Source organism: Pseudophryne corroboree, chromosome 3, assembly GCF_028390025.1.
Source record: "Pseudophryne corroboree isolate aPseCor3 chromosome 3, aPseCor3.hap2, whole genome shotgun sequence".
Taxonomy (NCBI): domain Eukaryota; kingdom Metazoa; phylum Chordata; class Amphibia; order Anura; family Myobatrachidae; genus Pseudophryne; species Pseudophryne corroboree.
The window spans coordinates 335,640,574-335,666,096 of record NC_086446.1 but is presented as its reverse complement, the minus strand read 5'-3'; the positions used below and the strand labels follow the sequence as shown (position 1 = coordinate 335,666,096).

Sequence of the window (25,523 nt, the reverse complement as noted above, 5' to 3'; positions counted from 1 at the left end):
TGAAGCTATCAGTGATTAACATTGATGGTTTTCACCCGAAATCACGGTTGTGGGGATCAGTTAAGGAATAGGGTGGAGCTAAGCTCCATTACACCCTGCAGCAACAAAATAATAAATCCATCGTCGTCACACAGCCTTCATATGCCAGTGATGGTAAACCTGCTGACCATCGATGACAAACCATCGAGAGCCATCTCTAGGGCACAAGGGTGTTTTAAACCAAGATATGCCCTACCAACCTCATCAGGTGATGAGCCGCGTGCTGCCTACTTCATTTCTGACGACACTGTAGGTGGCGGCGAAAGAGAGTAGAGACTACAGAGAGGGAGACGTCGTTGTCGCCTAGAGGAACAGAGGCCATATAAAGGGTAGGCCCCGCCCCCTGATGGTGATCCCGCTCCTGCGTAACTGGGCGGGCTGAGGCCAGAGTCAGGACTCGGGTGTGTAGGCCGGAGGCAGTGGCTGCGTGAGTGACCGGCAGGGCGGTGCGGGCTTTGTGTGGAAGTTCTCGGTAATTATTTACTGCAAGCGCCTCTTCTTTCCCGCCACCGTGTGGTCCGCCCGTGCGTGAGTCGGAGTTAAAGTAGCCGCTGATGCTGGCGTGCTGCGCTGACCGTACCGGGATCGGAGTCTGTGACTGCGGCAGCCGGCCTACACTGACGGTGGTGGCGACAACAGCAAATGCGTCATGTCATTGTATAGAATCACTGTTATTCGTGAAGCTGGCGTTACCGGAAGATAACGTCTTTGCTTTGTAATGCATGTACGGGCTCTTTATTGGCTTTATCATAGATCTGTTGGCAAGACAAAACCTTGGTCCCCATTTATCAATCATTAGAGAGTGATTAACAGCACGGCGATAAAGTACCAACCAATCAGCTCCTAACTGTCATTTTTCCAAACACAGCCTGTAGCATGGCACTTAGGAGCTGGTTGGTTGGTGCTTTATCACCGTGCAATTTATCACTCTCCAAGGTGTCTGCCATGGACAGTGGGGCAGATTTATCAACCTGGAGAAGGCATAAGGAAGTGATAAACCAGTGATATGTGCAAGGTGATAAAGGCACCAGCCAATCAGCTCCGACATGTAAATTAACAGTTAGGATCTGATTGGCTGGTGCCTTTATCACCTTGCACATATCACTGGCTTATCACTTCCTTATGCCGTCTCCAGGTTAATACATCTGCCCGTTACTTATCCCCAGGTTCATGCTCACCCACTATTATCTTCATTGTTGCACCTTCCCAGTAGCTAAAGTTTGTAAAGGTGTGTACACACGGTAAGATATTTTCTTCCGATTCTGACTATATAGTCAGAATCGGAAGAAAAGATAGTGCAGATCGCAAGGTGACAGTCACCTTGCGATCCCGATCCGATGCCGATGCGCGGCCCCGCGCGGTCGGCATCGGCAGAAAAAATAGGCTGTGCAGGCAAGTCAATCCTGGCTATCTCTCTAGAAGAGATAGTCAGGATTGACATCGCACATAGCCAGCATCGCAAGCACACTCATTATGTGCTTGCGATACTGGCTAAGTGCCGACCCGGCCCCCTGTCGCACGGTGAGAATCGGATAAGTCCGAATCTCACCGTGTGTATGCACCCTAAGGCTTCTTAAAATTCTGGGATTTTTAATAATCAAAATTTCCTCCGCTTCCAAATGGGTCGCTGATCATAGATGGCCCCATATCAGCGTTTTTGACTGGAAACTCAGCGAAAAGCCGTCACAGATGCATGTGTTTTTTTTTTTTTTTTTTTAGTTTTTGTGAAGTTTGTATTTTAAAATTGTGTTTCTATAGTTTGTTTTTTGCACCTGAAGCCGCCTCTTAATTATCTGTCTCAGCCGTTTGAATGGGTACTGCTGGGTATACACGCTACAACTATGTGGCTGATCCGGCCGATATCAGCGGATCGGCCAAATAATTGCAGCATATATGCGACTGATCAACCAGCATGTACCTCTGATGTGATATTTTCAAGCGTTATGTCGGCCACATCGGACAGTGTATTCCCTACCACAGCCGTAGGACCAAATGTCTCTTTCCCGGGGGGCGGAGCGCCGATATCACGTGACATACACTGCAAGATATCTCACAGTAGGGATGGCCATCGGAATTACACCCATCGATGGGTGTTTTAGCTGTAACAATCGATGGCTAGAAAATTTGCTATCATCCATGACAGATGGTTCCTGGCATCGTTAGTGGCGCATGTGCAGGAGAGGTTTTACTGGAGAAACAAACCAGCAGACACATTTTTCTCTGCGCATGTGCGGCTCCCCCTCCCCCTGCAAGTAGCCGTCCAGAGGGCAGGAAGGTGTGAGTGATTGACAAACAGTACTGACTTGAGCTGAGCAGTGGCAGGCAGCAGCCATGTTTGCTGCTGGCCGGGCCTAGGATGAAGACTCGCTGTCAGCAGTCTGGTGGCAGCACAAGTAGTGAGAGTGAATGACTGAGTCTTTTGTGTGACTGTGGACACAAGAATACAACCATTGATTATTTCAAGTCATCGATATTTAGTGGCCATCCCTATCTCACAGTGCATGTCTTGATATCGGCAAGGTCAGATAAAATGCCTGTCGGTATGACAGGCATTTTATCTGATTGCGTATGGCCAGCATTAAGTAATAAAAATAGCATCTAGAATTGTATAAGCTACTGTAAGATGAGGCTGGGAGCAGAATTAAGTAGGATCATATCTCTCATGCCGCTTTTCCACTGACTTTAAAATTCTGAGTTTTTGTACATGAACACGCAAATCCTGAGATTTCGGTCAGTGTGAACGCAAATGACCCTGCTCCCGTCCAGTTTCACGGAGCTGAGACCTGGGAATTTGCCTGGTTGGTAGACCCTGCAATTTCCCAAGTCGCAGTGGAAAAGCGGTATTAGTGACTCCTAATTCATAATATGCAATGCAGTACTTTAGACGTTAGGTAATGGTATATGATGCAATAATTTTACATTGATGAAACATAACTGAAATGTTTGTCTTTTTCTAAAGAACTTCACAAAAATAGTGTATTTAAAAGAAACCCCTGTAATTGTGGAATGACTACATGGAATTCTATAATGCCATTGCTATGCAATTGACTTAAAGTAAAATAAGAGATGTAGTTAAAGAACAATCACTTTTTTTTTCTTTTAACCCTTTCACAGCTAACAATGAATGCAACAGGTACAGGATACCCATTGGCCTCTTTGTATGTAGGTGACCTGCATGCAGATGTAACGGAGGCAATGTTATATGAAAAGTTTTCCCCGGCTGGCCCGATACTGTCTATCAGGGTGTGTCGTGATATTTCCACTCGTCGATCTCTTGGCTATGCCTATATCAATTTCCAGCAGCCTGCTGATGGTAAGTTTGGACTGTATGCAAAGGGTTTTATCACTTATCAGTAAATTAATGTGTTGGTTTGTACATACCCCCTTTAACTGTAACAAAGTATATTGCTTTTTATTTATAGGTTCAATCGACTTAAGAGCGAGTTTGTTTAAGTGCATTTGTTTCTTGAAACTTGCAGACGACATACAAATCAACGCACCTGAGAAATGTGTGATTCCATTACATATTATTCATCTTTTTTTATATGGTGCCACAAGGGTTCCGCAGCACTTAACACAGTACATAAATACATGAGCACACAAGAAAGCAGTGAATTACATTACAAGGCAAAACAAGTACATCGTTCATAAACGTTGCAGTATCAGTGGTCATACAGTAACACTGAAATACAGATGTGCTATGAAGCCATGCTCCACTTACTGCGATGCGGCATGCTGCATGGTATGCTAGGCTGTGACTATTTGCAGCTGGCGATCGCTTGTTTTAATGGAGTGATTGCCAGCTGTGTATAGTCGCAGCCTGGTTTGCCAAGCAGCAAGCAGTGTTGCAGCATGCTGTACCACTGCAAAGATGAGCATTGCTACATTTGTAATACCACTTTCATACCTAAAATGCAGGGACTTACCCGGGAATACAGTCCCGGGATCATGCAGTAATATTACCGGGTAAGACGCTTTCACACCACAGTCAGCAGCCTGGCATATTGCCGGGTTGCTGACATCGGCGGCGGGGGTGGCACATGGAGATCACACGATCTCCAAGCGCCGCCCGTACATAGAGAGTGAACGGGAGCTGGGTCGCATTGACCTGGCTCCTGTTCACACCGCACAGTGAGCCGGGTTGAACACGAGTTCAACCCTGCTCAAGAGCAGGGTTGAAATACCGGGTCACTGGACCCGGTATTTCAACCCCGGCACCCTTTCACACCGCATATGAACACAAGTTATGCGCGTTCATGTGCCAAAAACCCGTGTTCAGAGGTGCTGGTGTGAAAGGGGTGTTAAGTATCATAGTGGCTTTCTCTAACGCCCTAGGGGATACTGGAAAGGATTAGTACCATGGGGTATAGATCGGGTCCATTGGAGCCTGGCACTTTAAGAAATGTTCAGTGTGTGCTGGCTCCTCCCCTCTATGCACCTCCACCAGACTCCGTTCAGAAAAATGTGCCCAAGGAGCATAGGGGAGCTCGCCAGAATTTCCTTAGTAAAAGTTATTTTTTTAGAGTTTATTGTTTTAGAGGGAGGCAGCTGGCAACAGCCTCCCTGCAGCGGGGGACTTAGGGGGGGGGGGGGGGGGGAGCAGTGTCCGCCCTGCGGGGTCTGAGCCACTGTCTCCGCTGACTGGACACTGAGCTCCAGAGGGGATAGATCGCTCACCCCAGCAGCATGCCGCCACCTCCTTGCAGAGCTGAAGATTGTGGCGAGTGAGACACCGACCCCCCTAGCAAGCGGGGGGCCAGTGTGAAGATGACGGCATCAGGGTAGGAGCGCAGTATTAACTGCGCTCCGGGAGGCTCAGCGGTACATTGTGAGGGGCGCCCTGAGCCAGCGCCTGCACCCTACACTGGTCACTCAGCCTGTCGGGGTCCCCGGATCTCAGCCAGCATCAATCCTCAGGCCAGTATAATCCTATGAAGAGTGGGAAGACAGCGCCATTTTGGGTGCGGAGCTTCTCAGAGCGGACCCTGCAGCGTTCAGTACCATTTTCCTGCCTGCACAACGCTATCCAGGAATGAAGCAAGTCCCTCCATAGCAATCTCCAGCTATCTCACGGTACCAGGGGGTTGTAGAAGGGGGGGGAGGCTGCAAAACGGCTGTGTAACCTATTAAGGTACACAGTCAGCGCTCATAAGGGGTATCCATTATATGTATAAAAGCGCTGTGTGTGGATTGGCTCCAAACTCTGTGTCTCTCTTGCCATTCTTGGGGAGAAACTCTGTATCACCTGTGTGTATGTGGAGTGTTTGTGGTCACCAATAGCAATGTCCAGGGACTCTGTGTCATATGCTGCAGAGGATTTGTCCTCTCAAGATCATCCCATTCCATGTAATCAGCATTGCACTAATTTAGCACAGATTCCAGCAAGGGAGCCTGAATGGTTATCCTCTATCAAAAATATGATTTCTCTTACGTCCTAGAGGATGCTGGGGACTCCGTAAGGACCATGGGGTATAGACGGGCTCCGCAGGATACATGGGCACTATAAAGAACTTGAGATGGGTGTGCACTGGCTCCTCCCTCTATGCCCCTCCTCCAGACCTCAGTTAGATCCTGTGCCCAGAGGAGACTGGGTGCACTACAGGGGAGCTCTCCTGAGTTTCTCTGAAAAAGAATTTTGTTAGGTTTTTTATTTTCAGGGAGCACTGCTGGCAACAGGCTCCCTGCATCGTGGGACTGAGGAGAGAGAAGCAGACCTACTTAAATGATAGGCTCTGCTTCTTAGGCTACTGGACACCATTAGCTCCAGAGGGTCGGAACGCAGGTCTCACCCTCGCCGTTCGTCCCGGAGCCGCGCCGCCGCCGTCCTCACAGAGCCAGAAGATAGAAGCCGGGTGAGTATAAGAAGAAAGAAGACTTCAAAGGCGGCTGAAGACTTCAGATCTTCTCTGAGGTAACGCGCAGCGCCATTGCTCCCACACACAACACACACAGCGGGCACTGAAGGGCGCAGGGGGGCGTCCTGGGCAGCAATTATAAACCACTTGGGACTGGCTAATAATATATATAGAGGCTGCGGAGGCACTATATTATAGAATCCCCCGCCAGTATAGAAAATTTGAGCGGGACCGAAGCCCGCCGTTGAGGGGGCGGAGTTTGATCCTCCAGCACTAACCAGCGCCATTTTCTCCACAGCACACTGCAGAGAAGCTGGCTCCCCGGACTCTCCCCTGCTGAACACGGTTACAGAGGGCAAAAAAGAGGGGGGGGGGGGGTGCACTTTTTATTGGCGCAGTGAGTGTATATTTATATAAAAGCGCTGTTTGTCTGGGAATTTGGTTTCCAGTGTCAGTTGGCGCTGGGTGTGTGCTGGCATACTCTCTCTGTCTCTCCAAAGGGCCTTATTGGGGAACTGTCTCCATATAGATATATCCCTGAGTGTGTGGGGGTGTCGGTACGCGTGTGTCGGCATGATGCAGCGGAAGGCTCATCTAAGGAGGAGGTGGAGCAGATGATTGTGGTGTCTCCGTCGGCGATGCCGACACATGATTGGATGGATATGCTGAATGTTTTAAATGCAAATGTGTCTTTATTACATCAGAGGTTGGACAAAGCAGAGTCCAGGGATAGAACAGGGAGTCAATCCATGGCTTTGGCTGTGTCACAGGGCCCTTCAGGGTCTCAGAAACGTCCCCTGTCCCAAGTAGCAGACACGGATACCGACACGGATTCTGATTCCAGTGTCGACTACGATGATGCGAGGTTACACCCAAGGGTGGACAAAAGTATTCATTATATGTTTATTGCAATAAAGGATGTTTTACATATCACAGATGTCCCTGACAAGAGGGTACACATGTTTAAGGAAAAGAAACCTGAAGTAATCTTTCCCCCATCTCATGAGCTGAACGCGTTATTTGAAAAGGCTTGGGAAACTCCAGACAAGAAACTGCAGATTCCCAAAAGAATTCTTATGGCGTATCCTTTCCCTGCGCAGGGCAGGTTTTGGTGGGAATCCTCACCCAGGGTGGACAACGCGTTAACGCGCTTGTCCAAAAAGGTGGCGCTGCCGTCTCCAGACACGGATGCCCTCAAGGATCCTGTTGATCACAGACAGGAAACTACCTTTCTCTAACGTCCTAAGTGGATGCTGGGGACTCCGTAAGGACCATGGGGAATAGCGGCTCCGCAGGAGACTGGGCACAAAAGTAAAAGCTTTAGGACTACCTGGTGTGCACTGGCTCCTCCCCCTATGACCCTCCTCCAAGCCCCAGTTAGATTTTTGTGCCCGAACGAGAAGGGTGCACACTAGGTGGCTCTCCTGAGCTGCTTAGTGAAAAGTTTAGTTTTAGGTTTTTTATTTTCAGTGAGACCTGCTGGCAACAGGCTCACTGCACCGAGGGACTAAGGGGAGAAGAAGCGAACTCACCTGCGTGCAGAGTGGATTGGGCTTCTTAGGCTACTGGACATTAGCTCCAGAGGGACGATCACAGGCCCAGCCATGGATGGGTCCCAGAGCCGCGCCGCCGGCCCCCTTACAGAGCCAGAAGACTGAAGAGGTCCGGGAAATCGGCGGCAGAAGACGTCCTGTCTTCAATAAGGTAGCGCACAGCACCGCAGCTGTGCGCCATTGCTCTCAGCACACTTCACACTCCGGTCACTGAGGGTGCAGGGCGCTGGGGGGGGGGCGCCCTGAGACGCAATAAAAACACCTTAGATGGCTAAAAATACATCACATATAGCTCCTGGGCTATATGGATGCATTTAACCCCTGCCAGTTTTTCCGTAAAAAAGCGGGAGAAAGGCTCCGCCCCCTTCTCGGCGGCCTTTCTCCTCAGCACACAAGCGCCATTTTCCCTCACAGCTCCGTTGGAGGGAAGCTCCCTGACTCTCCCCTGCAGTCCTGCACTACAGAAACAGGGTAAAACAAGAGAGGGGGGGCACTAAATTTGGCAGATTAATAATACAGCAGCTATATAAGGGAAAAACACTTATATAAGGTTATCCCTGTATATATATATATATATATATATATATATATATAGCGCGCTCTGGTGTGTGCTGGCAAACTCTCCCTCTGTCTCCCCAAAGGGCTAGTGGGGTCCTGTCCTCTATCAGAGCATTCCCTGTGTGTGTGCTGTGTTGGTACGTTGTGTCGACATGTATGAGGAGGAAAATGGTATGGAGGCGGAGCAATTGCCGGTAATAGTGATGTCACCCCCTAGGGAGTCGACACCTGATTGGAAGGTCGTATGGAAGGAATTACATGATAGCGTCAGCACTTTACAAAAGACTGTTGACGACATGAGACAGCCGGAAAAACAGTTAATACCTGTCCAGGCGTCTCAAACACCGTCAGGGGCTCTAAAGCGCCCGTTACCTCAGATGGTCGACACAGACACGGACACTGACTCCAGTGTCGACGGTGAGGAAACAAACGTATTTTCCAGTAGGGCCACACGTTACATGATCACGGCAATGAAGGAGGTTTTGAACATTTCTGATACTACAAGTACCACAAAAAAGGGTATTATGTGGGGTGTGAAAAAACTACCCGTAATTTTTCCTGAATTAGATGAATTAAATGAGGTGTGTGATGAAGCGTGGGTTTCCCCCGAAAAAAAAACTGCTAATTTCTAAAAAATTATTGGCATTATACCCTTTCCCGCCAGAGGTTAGGGCGCGTTGGGAAACACCCCCTAGGGTAGATAAGGCGCTCACACGCTTATCAAAACAGGTGGCGTTACCGTCTCCGGATACGGCCGCCCTCAAGGAGCCAGCTGATGGAAAGCTGGAAAATATCCTAAAAAGTATATACACACATACTGGTGTTATACTGAGACCAGCAATCGCCTCAGCCTGGATGTGCAGTGCTGGGGTGGCTTGGTCGGATTCCCTGACTGAAAATATTGATACCCTGGACAGGGACAGTATATTATTGACTATAGAGCATTTAAAGGATGCATTTCTATATATGCGAGATGCACAGAGGGATATTTGCACTCTGGCATCAAGAGTAAGTGCGCTGTCCATTTCTGTCAGAAGAGGGTTATGGACGCGACAGTGGTCAGGTGATGCGGATTCCAAACGGCATATGGAAGTATTGCCGTATAAAGGGGAGGAGTTATTTGGGGTCGGTCTATCGGACCTGGTGGCCACAGCAACGGCTGGGAAATCCACCTTTTTACCCCAGGTCACCTCTCAGCAGAAAAAGACACCGTCTTTTCAGGCTCAATCCTTTCGTCCCCATAAGGGCAAGCGGGCAAAAGGCCACTCATATCTGCCCCGGGGCAGAGGAAGGGAAAAAAGACTGCAGCAGGCAGCCTCTTCCCAGGAACAGAAGCCCTCCCCCGCTTCTGCCAAGTCCTCAGCATGACGCTGGGGCCTTACAAGCGGACTCAGGTACGGTGGGGGGTCGTCTCAAGAATTTCAGCGCGCAGTGGGCTCACTCGCAAGTGGACCCCTGGATCCTGCAGGTAGTATCTCAAGGGTACAAATTGGAATTCGAGACGTCTCCACCTCGCCGGTTCCTGAAGTCTGCTTTACCAACGTCTCCCTCCGACAGGGAGGCGGTATTGGAAGCCATTCACAAGCTGTATTCCCAGCAGGTGATAATCAAGGTACCCCTCCTACAACAGGGAAAGGGGTATTATTCCACGCTGTTTGTGGTACCGAAGCCGGACGGCTCGGTGAGACCTATTTTAAATCTGAAATCCTTGAACACTTACATACAAAGGTTCAAGTTCAAGATGGAGTCACTCAGAGCAGTGATAGCGAACCTGGAAGAAGGGGACTATATGGTGTCTCTGGACATCAAGGATGCTTACCTCCATGTCCCAATTTGCCCTTCTCACCAAGGGTACCTCAGGTTTGTGGTACAGAACTGTCACTATCAGTTTCAGACGCTGCCGTTTGGATTGTCCACGGCACCCCGGGTCTTTACCAAGGTAATGGCCGAAATGATGATTCTTCTTCGAAGAAAAGGCGTCTTAATTATCCCTTACTTGGACGATCTCCTGATAAGGGCAAGGTCCAGGGAACAGTTAGAGGTCGGAGTAGCACTATCTCAAGTAGTGCTACGACAGCACGGGTGGATTCTAAATATTCCAAAATCGCAGCTGATTCCGACGACGCGTCTGCTGTTCCTAGGGATGATTCTGGACACAGTCCAGAAAAAGGTGTTTCTCCCGGAGGAGAAAGCCAGGGAGTTATCCGAGCTAGTCAGGAACCTCCTAAAACCAGGCCAAGTGTCAGTGCATCAATGCACAAGGGTCCTGGGAAAAATGGTGGCTTCTTACGAAGCGATTCCATTCGGCAGATTCCACGCAAGAACTTTTCAGTGGGATCTGCTGGACAAATGGTCCGGATCGCATCTTCAGATGCATCAGCGGATAACCCTGTCTCCAAGGACAAGGGTGTCTCTCCTGTGGTGGTTGCAGAGTGCTCATCTTCTAGAGGGCCGCAGATTCGGCATTCAGGACTGGGTCCTGGTGACCACGGATGCCAGCCTGAGAGGCTGGGGAGCAGTCACACAGGGAAGAAATTTCCAGGGCTTGTGGTCAAGCCTGGAGACATCACTTCACATAAATATCCTGGAGCTAAGAGCCATCTACAATGCTCTGAGCCTAGCAAGACCTCTGCTTCAAGGTCAGCCGGTGCTGATCCAGTCGGACAACATCACGGCAGTCGCCCACGTAAACAGACAGGGCGGCACAAGAAGCAGGAGGGCAATGACAGAAGTTGCAAGGATTCTTCGCTGGGCAGAAAATCATGTGATAGCACTGTCAGCAGTGTTCATTCCGGGTGTGGACAACTGGGAGGCAGACTTCCTCAGCAGACACGACCTCCACCCGGGGGAGTGGGGACTTCACCCAGAAGTCTTCCACATGATTGTGAACCGTTGGGAAAAACCAAAGGTGGACATGATGGCGTCCCGCCTCAACAAAAAACTAGACAGATATTGCGCCAGGTCAAGGGACCCTCAGGCAATAGCTGTGGACGCTCTGGTAACACCATGGGTGTACCAGTCAGTGTATGTGTTCCCTCCTCTGCCTCTCATACCCAAGGTACTGAGGATCATAAGAAGGAGAGGAGTAAGGACTATACTCGTGGCTCCGGATTGGCCAAGAAGGACTTGGTACCCGGAACTTCAAGAGATGCTCACAGAGGACCCGTGGTCTCTACCTCTAAGAAAGGACCTGCTCCAGCAGGGACCCTGTCTTTTCCAAGACTTACCGCGGCTGCGTTTGACGGCATGGCGGTTGAACGCCGGATCCTGAAGGAAAAAGCCATTCCGGATGAAGTCATCCCTACCCTGATCAAAGCCAGGAAGGATGTAACCGTACAACATTATCACCGTATTTGGCGTAAATATGTTGCGTGGTGCGAGGCCAGGAAGGCCCCTACAGAGGAATTTCAACTGGGTCGTTTCCTGCATTTCCTACAAACAGGACTGTCTATGGGCCTAAAATTTAGGGTCCATTAAGGTTCAGATTTCGGCCCTGTCGATTTTCTTCCAAAAAGAACTGGCTTCAGTTCCTGAAGTACAGACGTTTGTCAAGGGGGTACTGCATATACAACCTCCTTTTGTGCCTCCAGTGGCACCTTGGGATCTCAATGTAGTTTTGGGATTCCTAAAATCACATTGGTTTGAACCACTTTCCACTGTGGACTTAAAATATCTCACATGGAAGGTGGTAATGCTGTTAGCCCTGGCTTCAGCCAGGCGTGTCTCAGAATTGGCGGCTTTATCCTATAAAAGCCCTTAACTAATTTTTCATACGGACAGGGCAGAATTGAGGACTCGTCCTCAATTTCTCCCTAAGGTGGTTTCAGCATTTCACTTGAACCAGCCTATTGTGGTGCCTGCGGCTACTAGGGGCTTGGAGGACTCCCAAGTTGCTGGACGTAGTCAGGGCCCTGAAAATATATGTTTCTCTATCGTCCTAGTGGATGCTGGGGTTCCTGAAAGGACCATGGGGAATAGCGGCTCCGCAGGAGACAGGGCACAAAAAGTAAAGCTTTAGGATCAGGTGGTGTGCACTGGCTCCTCCCCCTATGACCCTCCTCCAAGCCTCAGTTAGATTTTTGTGCCCGGCCGAGAAGGGTGCAATCTAGGTGGCTCTCCTAAAGAGCAGCTTAGAAAAGTTTAGCTTAGGTTTTTTATTTTACAGTGAGTCCTGCTGGCAACAGGATCACTGCAACGAGGGACTTAGGGGAGAAGAAGTGAACTCACCTGCGTGCAGGATGGATTGGCTTCTTTGGCTACTGGACATTAGCTCCAGAGGGACGATCACAGGTACAGCCTGGATGGTCACCGGAGCCTCGCCGCCGGCCCCCTTGCAGATGCTGAAAAGAGAAGAAGGTCCAGAATCGGCGGCAGAAGACTCCTCAGTCTTCTTAAGGTAGCGCACAGCACTGCAGCTGTGCGCCATTGCTCTCAGCACACTTCACACGGCAGTCACTGAGGGTGCAGGGCGCTGGGAGGGGGGCGCCCTGGGAGGCAATGTAAACCTATTTTTTGGCAAAAAATACCTCACATATAGCCTCCGGGGGCTATATGGAGATATTTAACCCCTGCCAGAATCCGTTGAAGAGCGGGAGACGAGCCCGCCGAAAAAGGGGCGGGGCCTATCTCCTCAGCACACAGCGCCATTTTCCCTCACAGAAAGGCTGGAGGGAAGGCTCCCAGGCTCTCCCCTGCACTGCACTACAGAAACAGGGTTAAAACAGAGAGGGGGGGCACTAATTTGGCGTTAGAAATATATAAAAAGATGCTATAAGGGAAAACACTTATATAAGGTTGTCCCTATATAATTATAGCGTTTTTTGGTGTGTGCTGGCAAACTCTCCCTCTGTCTCTCCAAAGGGCTAGTGGGTCCTGTCCTCTATCAGAGCATTCCCTGTGTGTGTCGGTACGTGTGTGTCGACATGTATGAGGACGATGTTGGTGAGGAGGCGGAGCAATTGCCTGTAATGGTGATGTCACTCTCTAGGGAGTCGACACCGGAATGGATGGCTTATTTAGGGAATTACGTGATAATGTCAACACGCTGCAAGGTCGGTTGACGACATGAGACAGCCGACAAACAATTAGTACCGGTCCAGACGTCTCAAAAACACCGTCAGGGGTTTTAAAACGTTTACCTTAGTCGGTCGACACAGACACAGACACGGACACTGAATCCAGTGTCGACGGTGAATAAACAAACGTATTCCTTATTAGGGCCACACGTTAAGGGCAATGAAGGAGGTGTTACATATTTCTGATACAGGTTGAGTATCCCATATCCAAATATTCCGAAATACGGACTTTTTTGAGTGAGAGTGTGATAGTGAAACCTTTGTTGTTTGATGGCTCAATGTACACAAACTTTGTTTAATACACAGTTATTAAAAATATTGTATTAAAGGACCTTCAGGCTGTGTGTATAAGGTGTATATGAAACATAAATGAATTGTGTGAATGTAGACACACTTTGTTTAATGCACAAAGTTATAAAAAATATTGGCTAAAATGACCTTCAGGCTGTGTATATAAGGTGTATATGAAACATAAATGCATTCTGTGCTTAGACTTAGGTCCCATCACCATGATATCTCATTATAGTATGCAATTATTCCAAAATACGGAAAAATCCCATATCCAAAATACCTTTGGTCCCAAGCATTTTGGATAAGGGATACTCAACCTGTACTACAAGTACCACAAAAGAGGGTATTATGTGGGATGTGAAAAAACTACCTGTAGTTTTTCCTGAATCAGATAAATTAAATGAAGTGTGTGATGATGCGTGGGTTCCCCCCGATAGAAAATTATTGGCGGTATACCCTTTCCCGCCAGAAGTTAGGGCGCGTTGGGAAACACCCCTTAGGGTGGATAAGGCGCTCACACGCTTATCAAAACAAGTGGCGGTACCGTCTATAGATAGGGCCGTCCTCAAGGAGCCAGCTGACAGGAGGCTGGAAAATATCATATAAAAGTATATACACACATACTGGTGTTATACTGCGACCAGCGATCGCCTCAGCCTGGATGTGCAGAGCTGGGGTGGCTTGGTCGGATTCCCTGACTAAAAATATTGATACCCTTGACAGGGACAGTATTTTATTGACTATAGAGCATTTAAAGGATGCATTTCTATATATGCGAGATGCACAGAGGGATATTTGCACTCTGGCATCAAGAGTAAGTGCGATGTCCATATCTGCCAGAAGATGTTTATGGACACGACAGTGGTCAGGTGATGCAGATTCCAAACGGCACAAAGGTGTATTGCCGTATAAAGGAAGAGGAGTTATTTGGGGTCGGTCCATCGGACCTGGTGGCCACGGCAACTGCTGGAAAATCCACCGTTTTTACCCTAAGTCACATCTCTGCAGAAAAAGACACCGTCTTTTCAGCCTCAGTCCTTTCGTCCCTATAAGAGTCATATTTGCCCAGGGATAGAGGAAAGGGAAGAAGACTGCAGCAGGCAGCCCATTCCCAGGAACAGAAGCCTTCCACCGCTTCTGCCAAGCTCTCAGCATGACGCTGGGACCGTACAGGACCCCTGGATCCTACAAGTAGTATCCCAGGGGTACAGATTGGAATGTCGAAACGTTTCCCCCTCGCAGGCTCCTGAAGTCTGCTTTACCAAGGTATCCCTCCGACAAGGAGGCAGTATGGGAAAAAATTCACAAGCTGTATTCCCAGCAGGTGATAATCAAATTACCCCTCCTACAACAAGGAAAGGGGTATTATTCCACACTATATTGTGGTACTGAAGCCAGAAGGCTAGGTGAGACCTATTCTAAATCTAAAAAAATTTGAACACTTACAAAGGTTCAAATCAAGATGGAGTCACTCAGAGCAGTGATAACGAACCAGGAAGAAGGGGACTATATAGTGTCCCGGGACATCAGGGATGCTTACCTCCATGTCCCAAATTTGCCCTTCTCACTAAGGGTACCTCAGGTTCGTGGTATAGAACTGTCACTGTCAGTTTCAGACGCTGCCGTTTGGATTGTCCACGGCACCCCGGGTCTTTACCAAGGTAATGGCCGAAATGATGATTCTTCTTCGAAGAAAAGGCGTCTTAATTACCCCTTACTTGGACGATCTCCTGATAAGGGCAAAGTCCAGGGAACAGTTGGAGGTCGGAGTAGCACTATCTCGGATACTGCTACAACAGCACGGATGGATTCTAAATATTCCAAAATCGCAGCTGATCCTGACGACACGTCTGCTGTGCCTAGGGATGATTCTGGACACAGTCCAGAAAAAGGTGTTTCTCCCGGAAGAGAAAGCCAGGGAGTTATCCGAGCTAGTCAAGAACCTCCTAAAACCAGGAAAAGTGTCAGTGCATCATTGCACAAGGGTCCTGGTAAAAATGGTGGCTTCCTACGAAGCAATTCCATTCGGCAGATTTCACGCAAGAACTTTTCAGTGGGATCTGCTGGACAAATGGTCCGGATCGCATCTTCAGATGCATCAGCGGATAACCCTATATCCAAGGACAAGGGTGTCTCTCCTGTGGTGGTTACAGAGTGCTCATCTTCTAGAGGGCCGCAGATTCGGCATTCAGGATTGGATGCTGGTGACCACGGAGGCCAGCCCGAGAGGCTGGGGAGCAGTCACACAAGGAAAAAATTTCCAGGGAGTGTGATCAAGTCTGGAGACTTTTCTCTACATAAATATACTGGAGCTAAGGGTAAATTTATAATGCTCTAAGCTTAGCAAGACCTCTGCTTCAAGGTCAGCCGGTATTGATCCAGTGGGAAAAACATCACGGCAGTCGCCCACGTAAACAGACAGGGCGGCACAAGAAGCAGGAGGGCAATGGCAAAAGCGTCCCGTCTGAACAAAAAACGGGACAGGTATTGCGCCAGGTCAAGAGACCCTCAGGCAATAGCTGTGGACGTTCTGGTAACACCGTGGGTGTACCAGTCGGTGTATGTGTTCCCTCCTCTGCTTCTCATACCTAAGGTACTGAGAATTATAAGACGTAGAGGAGTAAGAACTATACTCATGGCTCCGGATTGGCCAAGAAGGACTTGGTACCCGGAACTTCAAGAGATGCTCACAGAGGACTTATGGCCTCTGCCGCTAAGAAGGGACTTGCTTCAGCAAGTACCATGTCTGTTCCAAGACTTACCGCAGCTGCGTTTGACGGCATGGCGGTGGAACGCCGGATCCTAAGGGAAAAAGGCATTCCGGAAGAGGTCATTCCTACCCTGGTCAAAGCCAGGAAGGAGGTGACCGCACAACATTATCACCACATGTGGTGAAAATATGTTGCGTGGTGTGAGGCCAGGAAGGCCCCACGAAGAAATTTCAACTCGGTCGATTCCTGCATTTCCTGCAAACAGGAGTGTCTATGGGCCTCAAATTGGGGCCCATTAAGGTTCAAATTTCGGCCCTGTCGATTTTCTTCCAGAAAGAATTGGCTTCAGTTCCTGAAGTCCAGAAGTTTGTCAAGGGAGTATTGCATATACAACCCCCTTTTGTGCCTCCAGTGGCACTGTGGGATCTCAACGTAGTTCTGGGATTCCTCAAATCACATTGGTTTAAAACCAGTCAAATCTGTGGATTTGAAGCATCTCACATGAAAAGTGACCATGCTCTTGGCCCTGGCCTGGGCCAGGCGAGTGTCAAATTGGTGGGTTTTTTCTCAAAAAAGCCCATATCTGTTTGTCCATTCGGACAGGGCAGAGCTGCGGACTCGTCCCCAGTTCTCTCCCTAAGGTGGTATCAGTGTTTCACCTGAACCAGCTTATTGTGGTGCCTTGCGCCTACTAGGGACTTGGAGGACTCCAAGTTGCTGGATGTTGTCAGGGCCCTGAAAGTATAGGTTCCAGGACGGCTGGAGTCAGGAAAACTGACTTGCTGTTATCCTGTATGCACCCAACAAACTGGGTGCTCTTGCTTCTAAGCAGACTATTGCTAGTTGGATGTGTAATACAATTCAGCTTGCACATTCTGTGGCAGGCCTGCCACAGCCAAAATCTGTAAATGCCCATTCCACAAGGAAGGTGGGCTCATCTTGGGCGGCTGCCCGAGGGGTCTCGGCTTTACAACTTTGCCGAGCGGCTATTTAGTCAGGGGCAAACACGTTTGTAAAATCCTACAAATTTGATACCCTAGCTAAGGAGGACCTGGAGTTCTCTCATTCGGTGCTGCAGAGTCATCCGCACTCTCCCGCCCGTTTGGGAGCTTTGGTATAATCCCCATGGTCCTTTCAGGAACCCCAGCATCCACTAGGACGATAGAGAAAATAAGAATTTACTTACCGATAATTCTATTTCTCGGAGTCCGTAGTGGATGCTGGGCGCCCATCCCAAGTGCGGATTATCTGCATTACTTGTACATAGTTACAAAAATCGGGTTATTATTGTTGTGAGCCATCTTTTCAGAGGCTCCGCTGTTATCATACTGTTAACTGGGTTCAGATCACAGGTTGTACAGTGTGATTGGTGTGGCTGGTATGAGTCTTACCCGGGATTCAAAATCCTTCCTTATTGTGTACGCTCGTCCGGGCACAGTATCCTAACTGAGGCTTGGAGGAGGGTCATAGGGGGAGGAGCCAGTGCACACCACCTGATCCTAAAGCTTTACTTTTTGTGCCCTGTCTCCTGCGGAGCCGCTATTCCCCATGGTCCTTTCAGGAACCCCAGCATCCACTACGGACTCCGAGAAATAGAATTATCGGTAAGTAAATTCTTATTTTCCAGGACGGCTGGAGTCAGAAAATCTGACTCGCTATTTATCCTGTATGCACCCAGCAAGCTGGGTGCTCCTGCTTCTAAGCAGACTATTGCTCGCTGGATTTGTAGTACAATTCAGCTTGCACATTCTGTGGCAGGCCTGCCACAGCCAAAATCTGTAAATGCCCATTCCACAAGGAAGGTGGGCTCATCTTGGGCGGCTGCCCGAGGGGTCTCGGCTTTACAACTTTGCCGAGCAGCTACTTGGTCAGGGGCAAACACGTTTGCTAAATTCTACAAATTTGATACCCTGGCTGAGGAGGACCTGGAGTTCTCTCATTCGGTGCTGCAGAGTCATCCGCACTCTCCCGCCCGTTTGGGAGCTTTGGTATAATCCCCATGGTCCTTACGGAGTCCCCAGCATCCACTTAGGACGTTAGAGAAAATAAGAATTTACTTACCGATAATTCTATTTCTCATAGTCCGTAGTGGATGCTGGGCGCATATCCCAAGTGCGGATTGTCTGCAATACTTGTACATAGTTATTGTTACAAAAATCGGGTTATTATTGTTGTGAGCCATCTTTTCAGAGGCTCCTCTGTTATCATGCTGTTAACTGGGTTCAGATCACAGGTTGTACGGTGTGATTGGTGTGGCTGGTATGAGTCTTACCCGGGATTCAATATCCTTCCTTATTGTGTACGCTCGTCCGGGCACAGTATCCTAACTGAGGCTTGGAGGAGGGTCATAGGGGGAGGAGCCAGTGCACACCAGGTAGTCCTAAAGCTTTTACTTTTGTGCCCAGTCTCCTGCGGAGCCGCTATTCCCCATGGTCCTTACGGAGTCCCCAGCATCCACTACGGACTATGAGATATAGAATTATCGGTAAGTAAATTCTTATTTAAAATCTATTTTTTTTTTTTTTTTAAACACATTTTATTGGATGGATCATGAAATAATTACATTTAACAACATAGCACCCGAACATTTTGGGTGCTTAGATAACAAATGTAGTTACAATAAATTGTTACGATAACAGAATGGATCCTTTTTTTTTTCCTTTATTTCCCCCCCCCATATTTAGGAATTAAAGTTAAGGCATATGTAATGGGAAACTCTCGGCAACGGAGTGGCTTTCCGTCATAGAGAGTCAACAGAAGAAATAAGAAGAGAAGGGTACTCGAAGAGCGAGTAGAAGGGTACAGAGAAGTGTAGGAAGCTAAGCGCATCCAGTCGGAGATAGAGAGAGGGGACATAGGGGGTGGAGGGGTGGCCTTCGGGGGCGAGAGTTGGTTCGGTCCGTGGCTTACCGTGTCAGGTTATAAATGGGGAGGAGGCCTGTTGTAGGTTTAGCCACGGGGACCATACTTTGTCAAATTGTTTTAAGGTGTTACGTCTGACTGCGGTCATATATTCCATTTTGTGAACATACCATATCCGGGATATTATCACCGGCATTGGTGAGGGGGTCGGGCTCTTCCAGTCCATGGCTATTTTGCATGTCATTGCCGAAACTACGTGTCGGAGCAGTTTGTTTTGTTGTCTATTGAGGGTAGGGAGGGTCATGGGGAGCAAAAAGTATTGGGGGTCAGGGAGAATGTGGGTGTCAAACAAGCGCGAAAGCAAAGTAATGAGTTCACTCCAGATTTTGGAAATTTTGGGGCATGTCCACCATATATGTAAGAACGAACCGATGTCCGAACAGCCTCTCCAGCATCCATCTGAAGTGTCGGGGAACATTGCGTGTAGACGAGAGGGGACATAGTACCATCGATAAAGTAGCTTGTAGATATTTTCTTTGATTCTTACACATATAGAGCTGGAGGTCGCGTTGTCCCATATATCTACCCAATCTTCATTATCTATGGTAATTCCCAGTTTCCTCTCCCATGCCGCGTCGTGAGGGGCCTGGGGTGTAATGGGGTGGTCGTCCAGTAGGGTGTAAATGTCTGATATGAGGCCTTTAGTATTGGTGCGTTTCCAACTAATATATTCAAAGGGGGATAGATGTCTGTGGAGTAGGGTAGTGGTTTTGGTGGAGTGGAAGTGTCTAATTTGCAGATAGCGAAATAAATCTGAAGAGGGGATTACTGTTCCTTCACGGATATCTGCGAATTGTGGGAAAGTGGCGTTGGGTGTGATATCGTTGATGTATAGAATACCACCCGAGCTCCAAGATGTATACGTGGCTCTGCTCATACCTGGAGGGAAGGCTGGGTTGTGAAACAACGGGATTAGGGGGGATGGGTGTGGGGCCAAACTGAACCGTCTATTTGTCAGGTCCCATATCGCTAGTGAGCGACTTACTACGGGGTGTAATAGGGCCGTACGCGGGCGCTGGTTCCGGTGAAGCCACTGTAAAGAGGATAGTGTAGCTAGGCCCGTTTCTTCTGCCTCTATCCCCACCCAGACCTTCCGTGTCCCACCCTCGTTGCACCATTGTGTACACTGCGCAAGTTGTGCAGCATAGAAGTATTTTCTAAAGTCCGGGATACCCAGGCCTCCGTTTCTGGAGGGACGTTGAAGCAGTTTGTCTGACACGGGGACGTTTGTGATTCCATATAAAGAGGGAGGATTGGCGTTGTAAGGACTTGAAAACATAGGTAGGGACATAAATCGGGAGAGTCTGGAATAAATACAAAAGTCGAGGGAGCACGCTCATCTTGACGGAGTTAATTCTGCCTATCCATGATATAAAATAGCTAGACCATTCCACCAGGTTCTCCTTTATCATCTGTAGTAAGCGGGGGTAGTTTGCTTGGAAAAGTTGGTGGTGATGGTGGGTCAGATACACACCAAGATATTTGATTTTCTTTGTGTACCAGTTACAGGGGAGGATATTTTGAATGTCTTGTTTGAGAGCTGCCGGAATATAAAAGTTGAGGGCCTCTGTTTTGTTGACGTTTATTTTATAGCCGGAGAACTGGGAGTATGAGCTGATCTCCGATAAGAGGGCGGGGAGAGATCGGGCTGGGACTGTGAGGGAAATCAGGACATCGTCGGCGTATAATGCTATCTTGTGTTCGGATAGGCCTGTGGATATTCGATGGATAGTGCTGTTATTGCGGATCTTTGCTGCTAGGGGTTCCATGACTAGTGCAAAGATTAAAGGGGAGAGGGGGCATCCCTGTCTGGTACCATTGGCAATCGTGAAGTTGGAGGAGGAGACACCGTTAACCATAACCCGGGCCGATGGAGAGCGGTAGAGTGCTTTGATCCCCTCTAGAAAGTTTCCGGAAAATCCCATTTTGTCAAGGACAGCAAAGGCAAAAGGCCACGATATGCGGTCGAAGGCCTTCTCCGCGTCGAGAGCCAGAATGAGGGAGGGAGACTTCCGTTTCTGAATTGAGTGTATTAGATCTATGGCCCTTCTAGTGTTGTCTGACGCCTGGTGTCCAGGGATAAAGCCGACCTGGTCCGGGTGGACCAGGTCGGGCATCAAGGGACCCAAACGGTTAGCTAGTATTTTTGCGTATATCTTCAGGTCGATATTCAGTAGTGAAATTGGTCTATAGTTTAAGCAACTAGTCGGGTCTTTGTCAGGCTTTGGGATTACCACTATGTCGGCTCGGGTTGTCTCCGGCCGGAAGGAGGCGCCCTCAAGGATACCATTAAATAGGGAGGCTAGGTGTGGGGCCAATTCCTTCGCAAAAAGTTTATAATATTGAGCTGTGAAACCGTCCGGACCCCGAGCAGCCGTCGAGCGCATAGATCGTATGGCTGCTATTGTCTCCTCCTCCGATATTCGACTATTAAGGGCCTCTACCTGATTGCCAGATAGGGTCGGGAGGGGGATATCAGAAAGGTATGGACGCACCCCCCCAGATCCGTCAAGAGATAACGGGGACGGGTCGGGAAGGTTATAAAGGGAGCTGTAAAAAAGACGGAAATCTTCGGCCATCACTTCAGGGTCATATGTATAGGTTCCCCTTTGTGACGAGTACAATTTATCTATTGCACCCAACGCCTGTTTACGACGTAGTTTGTTGGCCAGTAGGGTATCTATTTTGTCATAGAAACGTTGTTGCAGTTTCCGAAGGATTAGTGCCGCGCGGTTGGAAAGAAGGGTATTGAGTTGTCCCCGGAGGGAATCTATCTGGGTGAGCAGGGACGGATTGGGGGATGCTTTATGTTTGGATAGTAAGGTGGCTATTTCAGATTCGAGGTATGATATCTCCTGTGCGGCTTTTTTCTTAATTGCCGACGATTTTGCTAGTAAGGTGCCGCGAATCGTGGCTTTGTGAGCTTCCCAAAGTACATTAAGTGGAATGTCAGGGGACATATTTTCAGTGAAATAGTGTGTGATCGCTAGTCTAGTTTCCTCTAGTGCTGAGGGGTGTTGTAGGAGCGAGTCGCCAAGACGCCATTTGTATGTCCTACGTGGTGTGCGATATATGTCTGTAAGGAGGTAGATCCCAGCGTGGTCCGTCCAAGTTAGTGGTGTGATGCCTGTATCCGAGATCAATGGTACAAGAGCCGAGGAGATGTGGATCATGTCGATCCTGGAGTAGTGTTGGTGTGGAGCTGAGAAATGCCTATAATCTTTGGTGTGGGGGTGTTGGGAACGCCAAGTGTCACAGAGGCCGTGATGTTTCATATTAGCGGTGAGTGTGCGGGAGGCCCGAGGAAGGGCTGTCACAGAGGCGGGGGACCAGATCTATCAAGCAACGGGTCGATTATGGTATTAAAGTCACCACCCATGATAATACTACCCTGTGCTTCTCGTGATAGGCGTTTAGAGAGAGAGTCGAAAAACAGAGATTGGTCTTGGTTGGGGGCGTAGATGGAAACCAGAGTAAGGGTCATAGAGCGGAGGGTACCCATTACCATGAGGAACCTTCCATCTGGGTCTGTCACTGTCCTGGAATGTATAAACGGGATGTTACGATGGACCATAATGGCCACACCCCGTTTTTTACTATCTGCTGAGGCGAAGTAGGACTGGGAAAACCATTTGCCCTTAAGTTGAGTGGGGACTGGTGAGGTGTGTTTCCTGAAGGAATGCTATATCGACTTTCTCACGTCTGCAAGCACTCAGGAACACGGTGCGCTTCCGTGGGGAGTTCAGGCCATTTACATTGACCGAGAATATTTTAAGAGACATTGTCATTTACGTGGGGGAATATGGCATGTTGCCAGGTATAGTCCAGTAACGTACAATTTGTGTCAGGCGAGGGCCACCCCTCTGGGCCAAACAAGATGATGAGCGGGAGGGTCAAGCAAAGGCTACAAGAAAAAGGAGAAAGGGAGGAACATAGAGAGAAGGAAGAAATACCCCAAGCGGGGAAACATCCCTGAGGTTGTGGGTCCCACTCTGGGGCCGCTAAGAAAAAACACTGCTTAAGTAACATTGTAAACAACAGTAAGGGATTGTGGGGGGGTAACCAGGCTACCATGTGAGAGGGTGTGAGGCACCCGGGCCATAAGGGTAGAGAATAGCTATGGCCATTTTTCGTCTATATCTAGCATGGTATAATTTGGGACATTGAGAACTGTGTCCAGATAACAAAAATTCAAACATAAAAACCAAGAATGGGGGTGTGGGAGGGGGGGGAGAGGGGGAGGGGAGGGGGGGTTGGCGAGATGAAGAGAAAAAAAAAAGGGGGGGGGGGGAGGGGGGAATACCACAGGGGTGCAAGCAATTATAACTTAATTATAACAGTAATAACAGAGAATAATTACGACTTTGGCGTTTAGACGGGAGTCGATTCTTCCGCTGCCCTCGTTCATGTGGAGGCATTGCACCAATAGTTCGTATACTTTTCCACATCAGGTTGTTTCTCCAGATCAGGGGGGGTCTTTGGCCACGTTGCGCTGTCGGGTCACCCGTGTCCAGTCAGGAAGAGGGGATTGAGGGTGTGGCGGTTTAGATGCTGAGGCCGCCATGTCAACTACAGATGATGCTGGGAGAAGATCTAGCTTTGCCAGCAATTCCTGTCCTTGGGTTAAGGTCTTGACAGAGTGAACAGATTTATTGACCGAGACGTGTAGTTGGAAGGGGAATCCCCATCTATATCTGATCTGGTGCTGGCGCAGGACCCGGGTGACCGGCTGGAGGTCTTGCCGCTTTTGGATTGTGGAGGGTGCCAAGTCCTGAAAGATTTGTATCTGCATGCCTTTGAACAGTATCTCCGATGAGTCTCGAACGGAGGACAAGATCTTCTCCTTTGTGCGGAAGTAATGGAAGCGGACAATAATATCCCTAGGTGGTTGGGCGGAAGACGGTTTCGCACGGAGTGCTCTATGTGCCCTATCGCAGTGACACTCTTCGTCCGTGAGGTCTGATATTAAATGTTTGAAGAATTCTCTCAAGAATGAAGACGGCGATGGACCGAGGACTGATTCTGGGACGCCGCGTATGCGTAAGTTATTTCTACGCGAGCGATTTTCTTGGTCCTCTTGTCGCTCTTTGAGGGTCTCCATTTCCTCGTGCAGTCTAGTGAGCTCTCTGTCAAGGCGGTGTTGAGAGCGGCAGAGGTCGTCCGTCTTTGTTTCCAGTTCGTCCGTTCGGTTGCCAAGAGCTGTAAGGTCCGATTTAAATTCAGCTATAGCGTTCGAGAGTTCCTGTTTGAATGCGGACTGTACTCCCTCTAGTAGGCTCGACATGACCGCCTGTATCTGGGGGTCGATACCCGTTTACGACGAACACGGGGAGGGGGGGGGTGCTTGTGGCCATGGTGGGATTCTGCGGGCCCTTAGACTTTGAGCCGAAGAAGTTAGTCGGGGCTTGCGAAGCTTTTTTGTTTTTGGACATAGTGGCATATATCGGAAAAAATAAAAGGGAAAAAAGGGGGGGAGGGTAAAGGTGGGGGTGAAAAAAGGGGGAAGAAAAATTATTGATGCTAGGACACAGGTCAAGGTCCGTATAGTGAGCGGAGAGTCCAGACAGGTCAGATATTCCGACCGCGGAGTTGAGAATAATATGCCAGAGCGTTGTATATAGGGACCGACCGCTTAGCTATGGCACGTGTAGTATTTTATTATTTTGCGTTAGATCATCCTGGAAGCCATTTTGAGAGTGTGTCGGGGATATGTGGGTCCGAGTGTTATAACGCTGAGGCCGTGATTCTTCTAAGCGCCAACTCCGCAGTTGGGGTGGCTCATAGCCTGATCCCCCATTCAGTGGCCCGGGCGCACATGGTTGGTATTAGAGCACTTTCATGGCCGTCGCCAATGTGGGCAGAAGTGCGAGCGAATTCTGTATTCCTGCAGGGGTGATGTGTGATTGATATAGTGCAGCTTATGCTTATCCTTGCTATGTGCCAGAAAGCAAGATGGCGGTTCTGAATTGTTGTCGCAGGTCTCTATGGAACTGGAGTGCATATATGGGAAGGCTGTTGTGGCAGCAGCAAGTATTCACAGTATTCTAGTTGGGCCGGGTACTGAAGGTAATGCTGCCCTTTTTTGTGCTGTGTTGTAAAGTTCCCTAGGGCTGCATGCAGGTGTGCACAGCCCTCACCAGTCTGTGTCCCGGGAATCCAAAATGGTCGCCTCAGTTCCCCCAGGGCTGCTTTCCTCACCCCTTTTTATCTTCCGTGGGGCTGTCAGTGGTTTAGGGGCCCTCCATATGTATTGTGGGGCGTCCAGCCACACGGGGGGAAAATCCGGGGTCCTGGGAGGCCCTTCTCGGCCGCGCTCCGGTCCCGGAGCTCACGGCCGGGGTGTCTTCAAACTCCGGTCCCCGGCTGCAGGGTGCGTGCTAGGCCGCGACGGCCGGAGGCTACAGGGGGCCGCAGGCCCGTGTCTTTGGCCTCGCTTTTCCGCCGGGGGGGGTCCCCGCGAGGGGGACGAGGTCACCGCTGGTTGCCGTGGGTGGTCCTGAGGGGGAGAGATGAGGTCCC

General features: G+C 49.2%; 1 protein-coding gene across 8 annotated transcripts in view; it reads left to right on the top strand.

Annotated features, from left to right (window-relative positions):
• The first annotated feature begins 210 nt into the window (after nt 1–210).
• The window catches only part of PABPC1L (poly(A) binding protein cytoplasmic 1 like), a 472,274-nt gene continuing 446,961 nt past the window's right edge, over nt 211–25,523 (top strand). For 2 of the 8 annotated variants that reach the window (XM_063959587.1, XM_063959586.1), the window contains exons 1-2: nt 551–763; nt 3,154–3,352. In XM_063959587.1, the coding sequence (XP_063815657.1) occupies nt 758–763; nt 3,154–3,352 (205 nt within the window). In that variant the 5' untranslated portion in view covers nt 551–757. The other 6 variants (XM_063959585.1, XM_063959583.1, XM_063959584.1 and 3 more) reach the window with 6 other exon arrangements.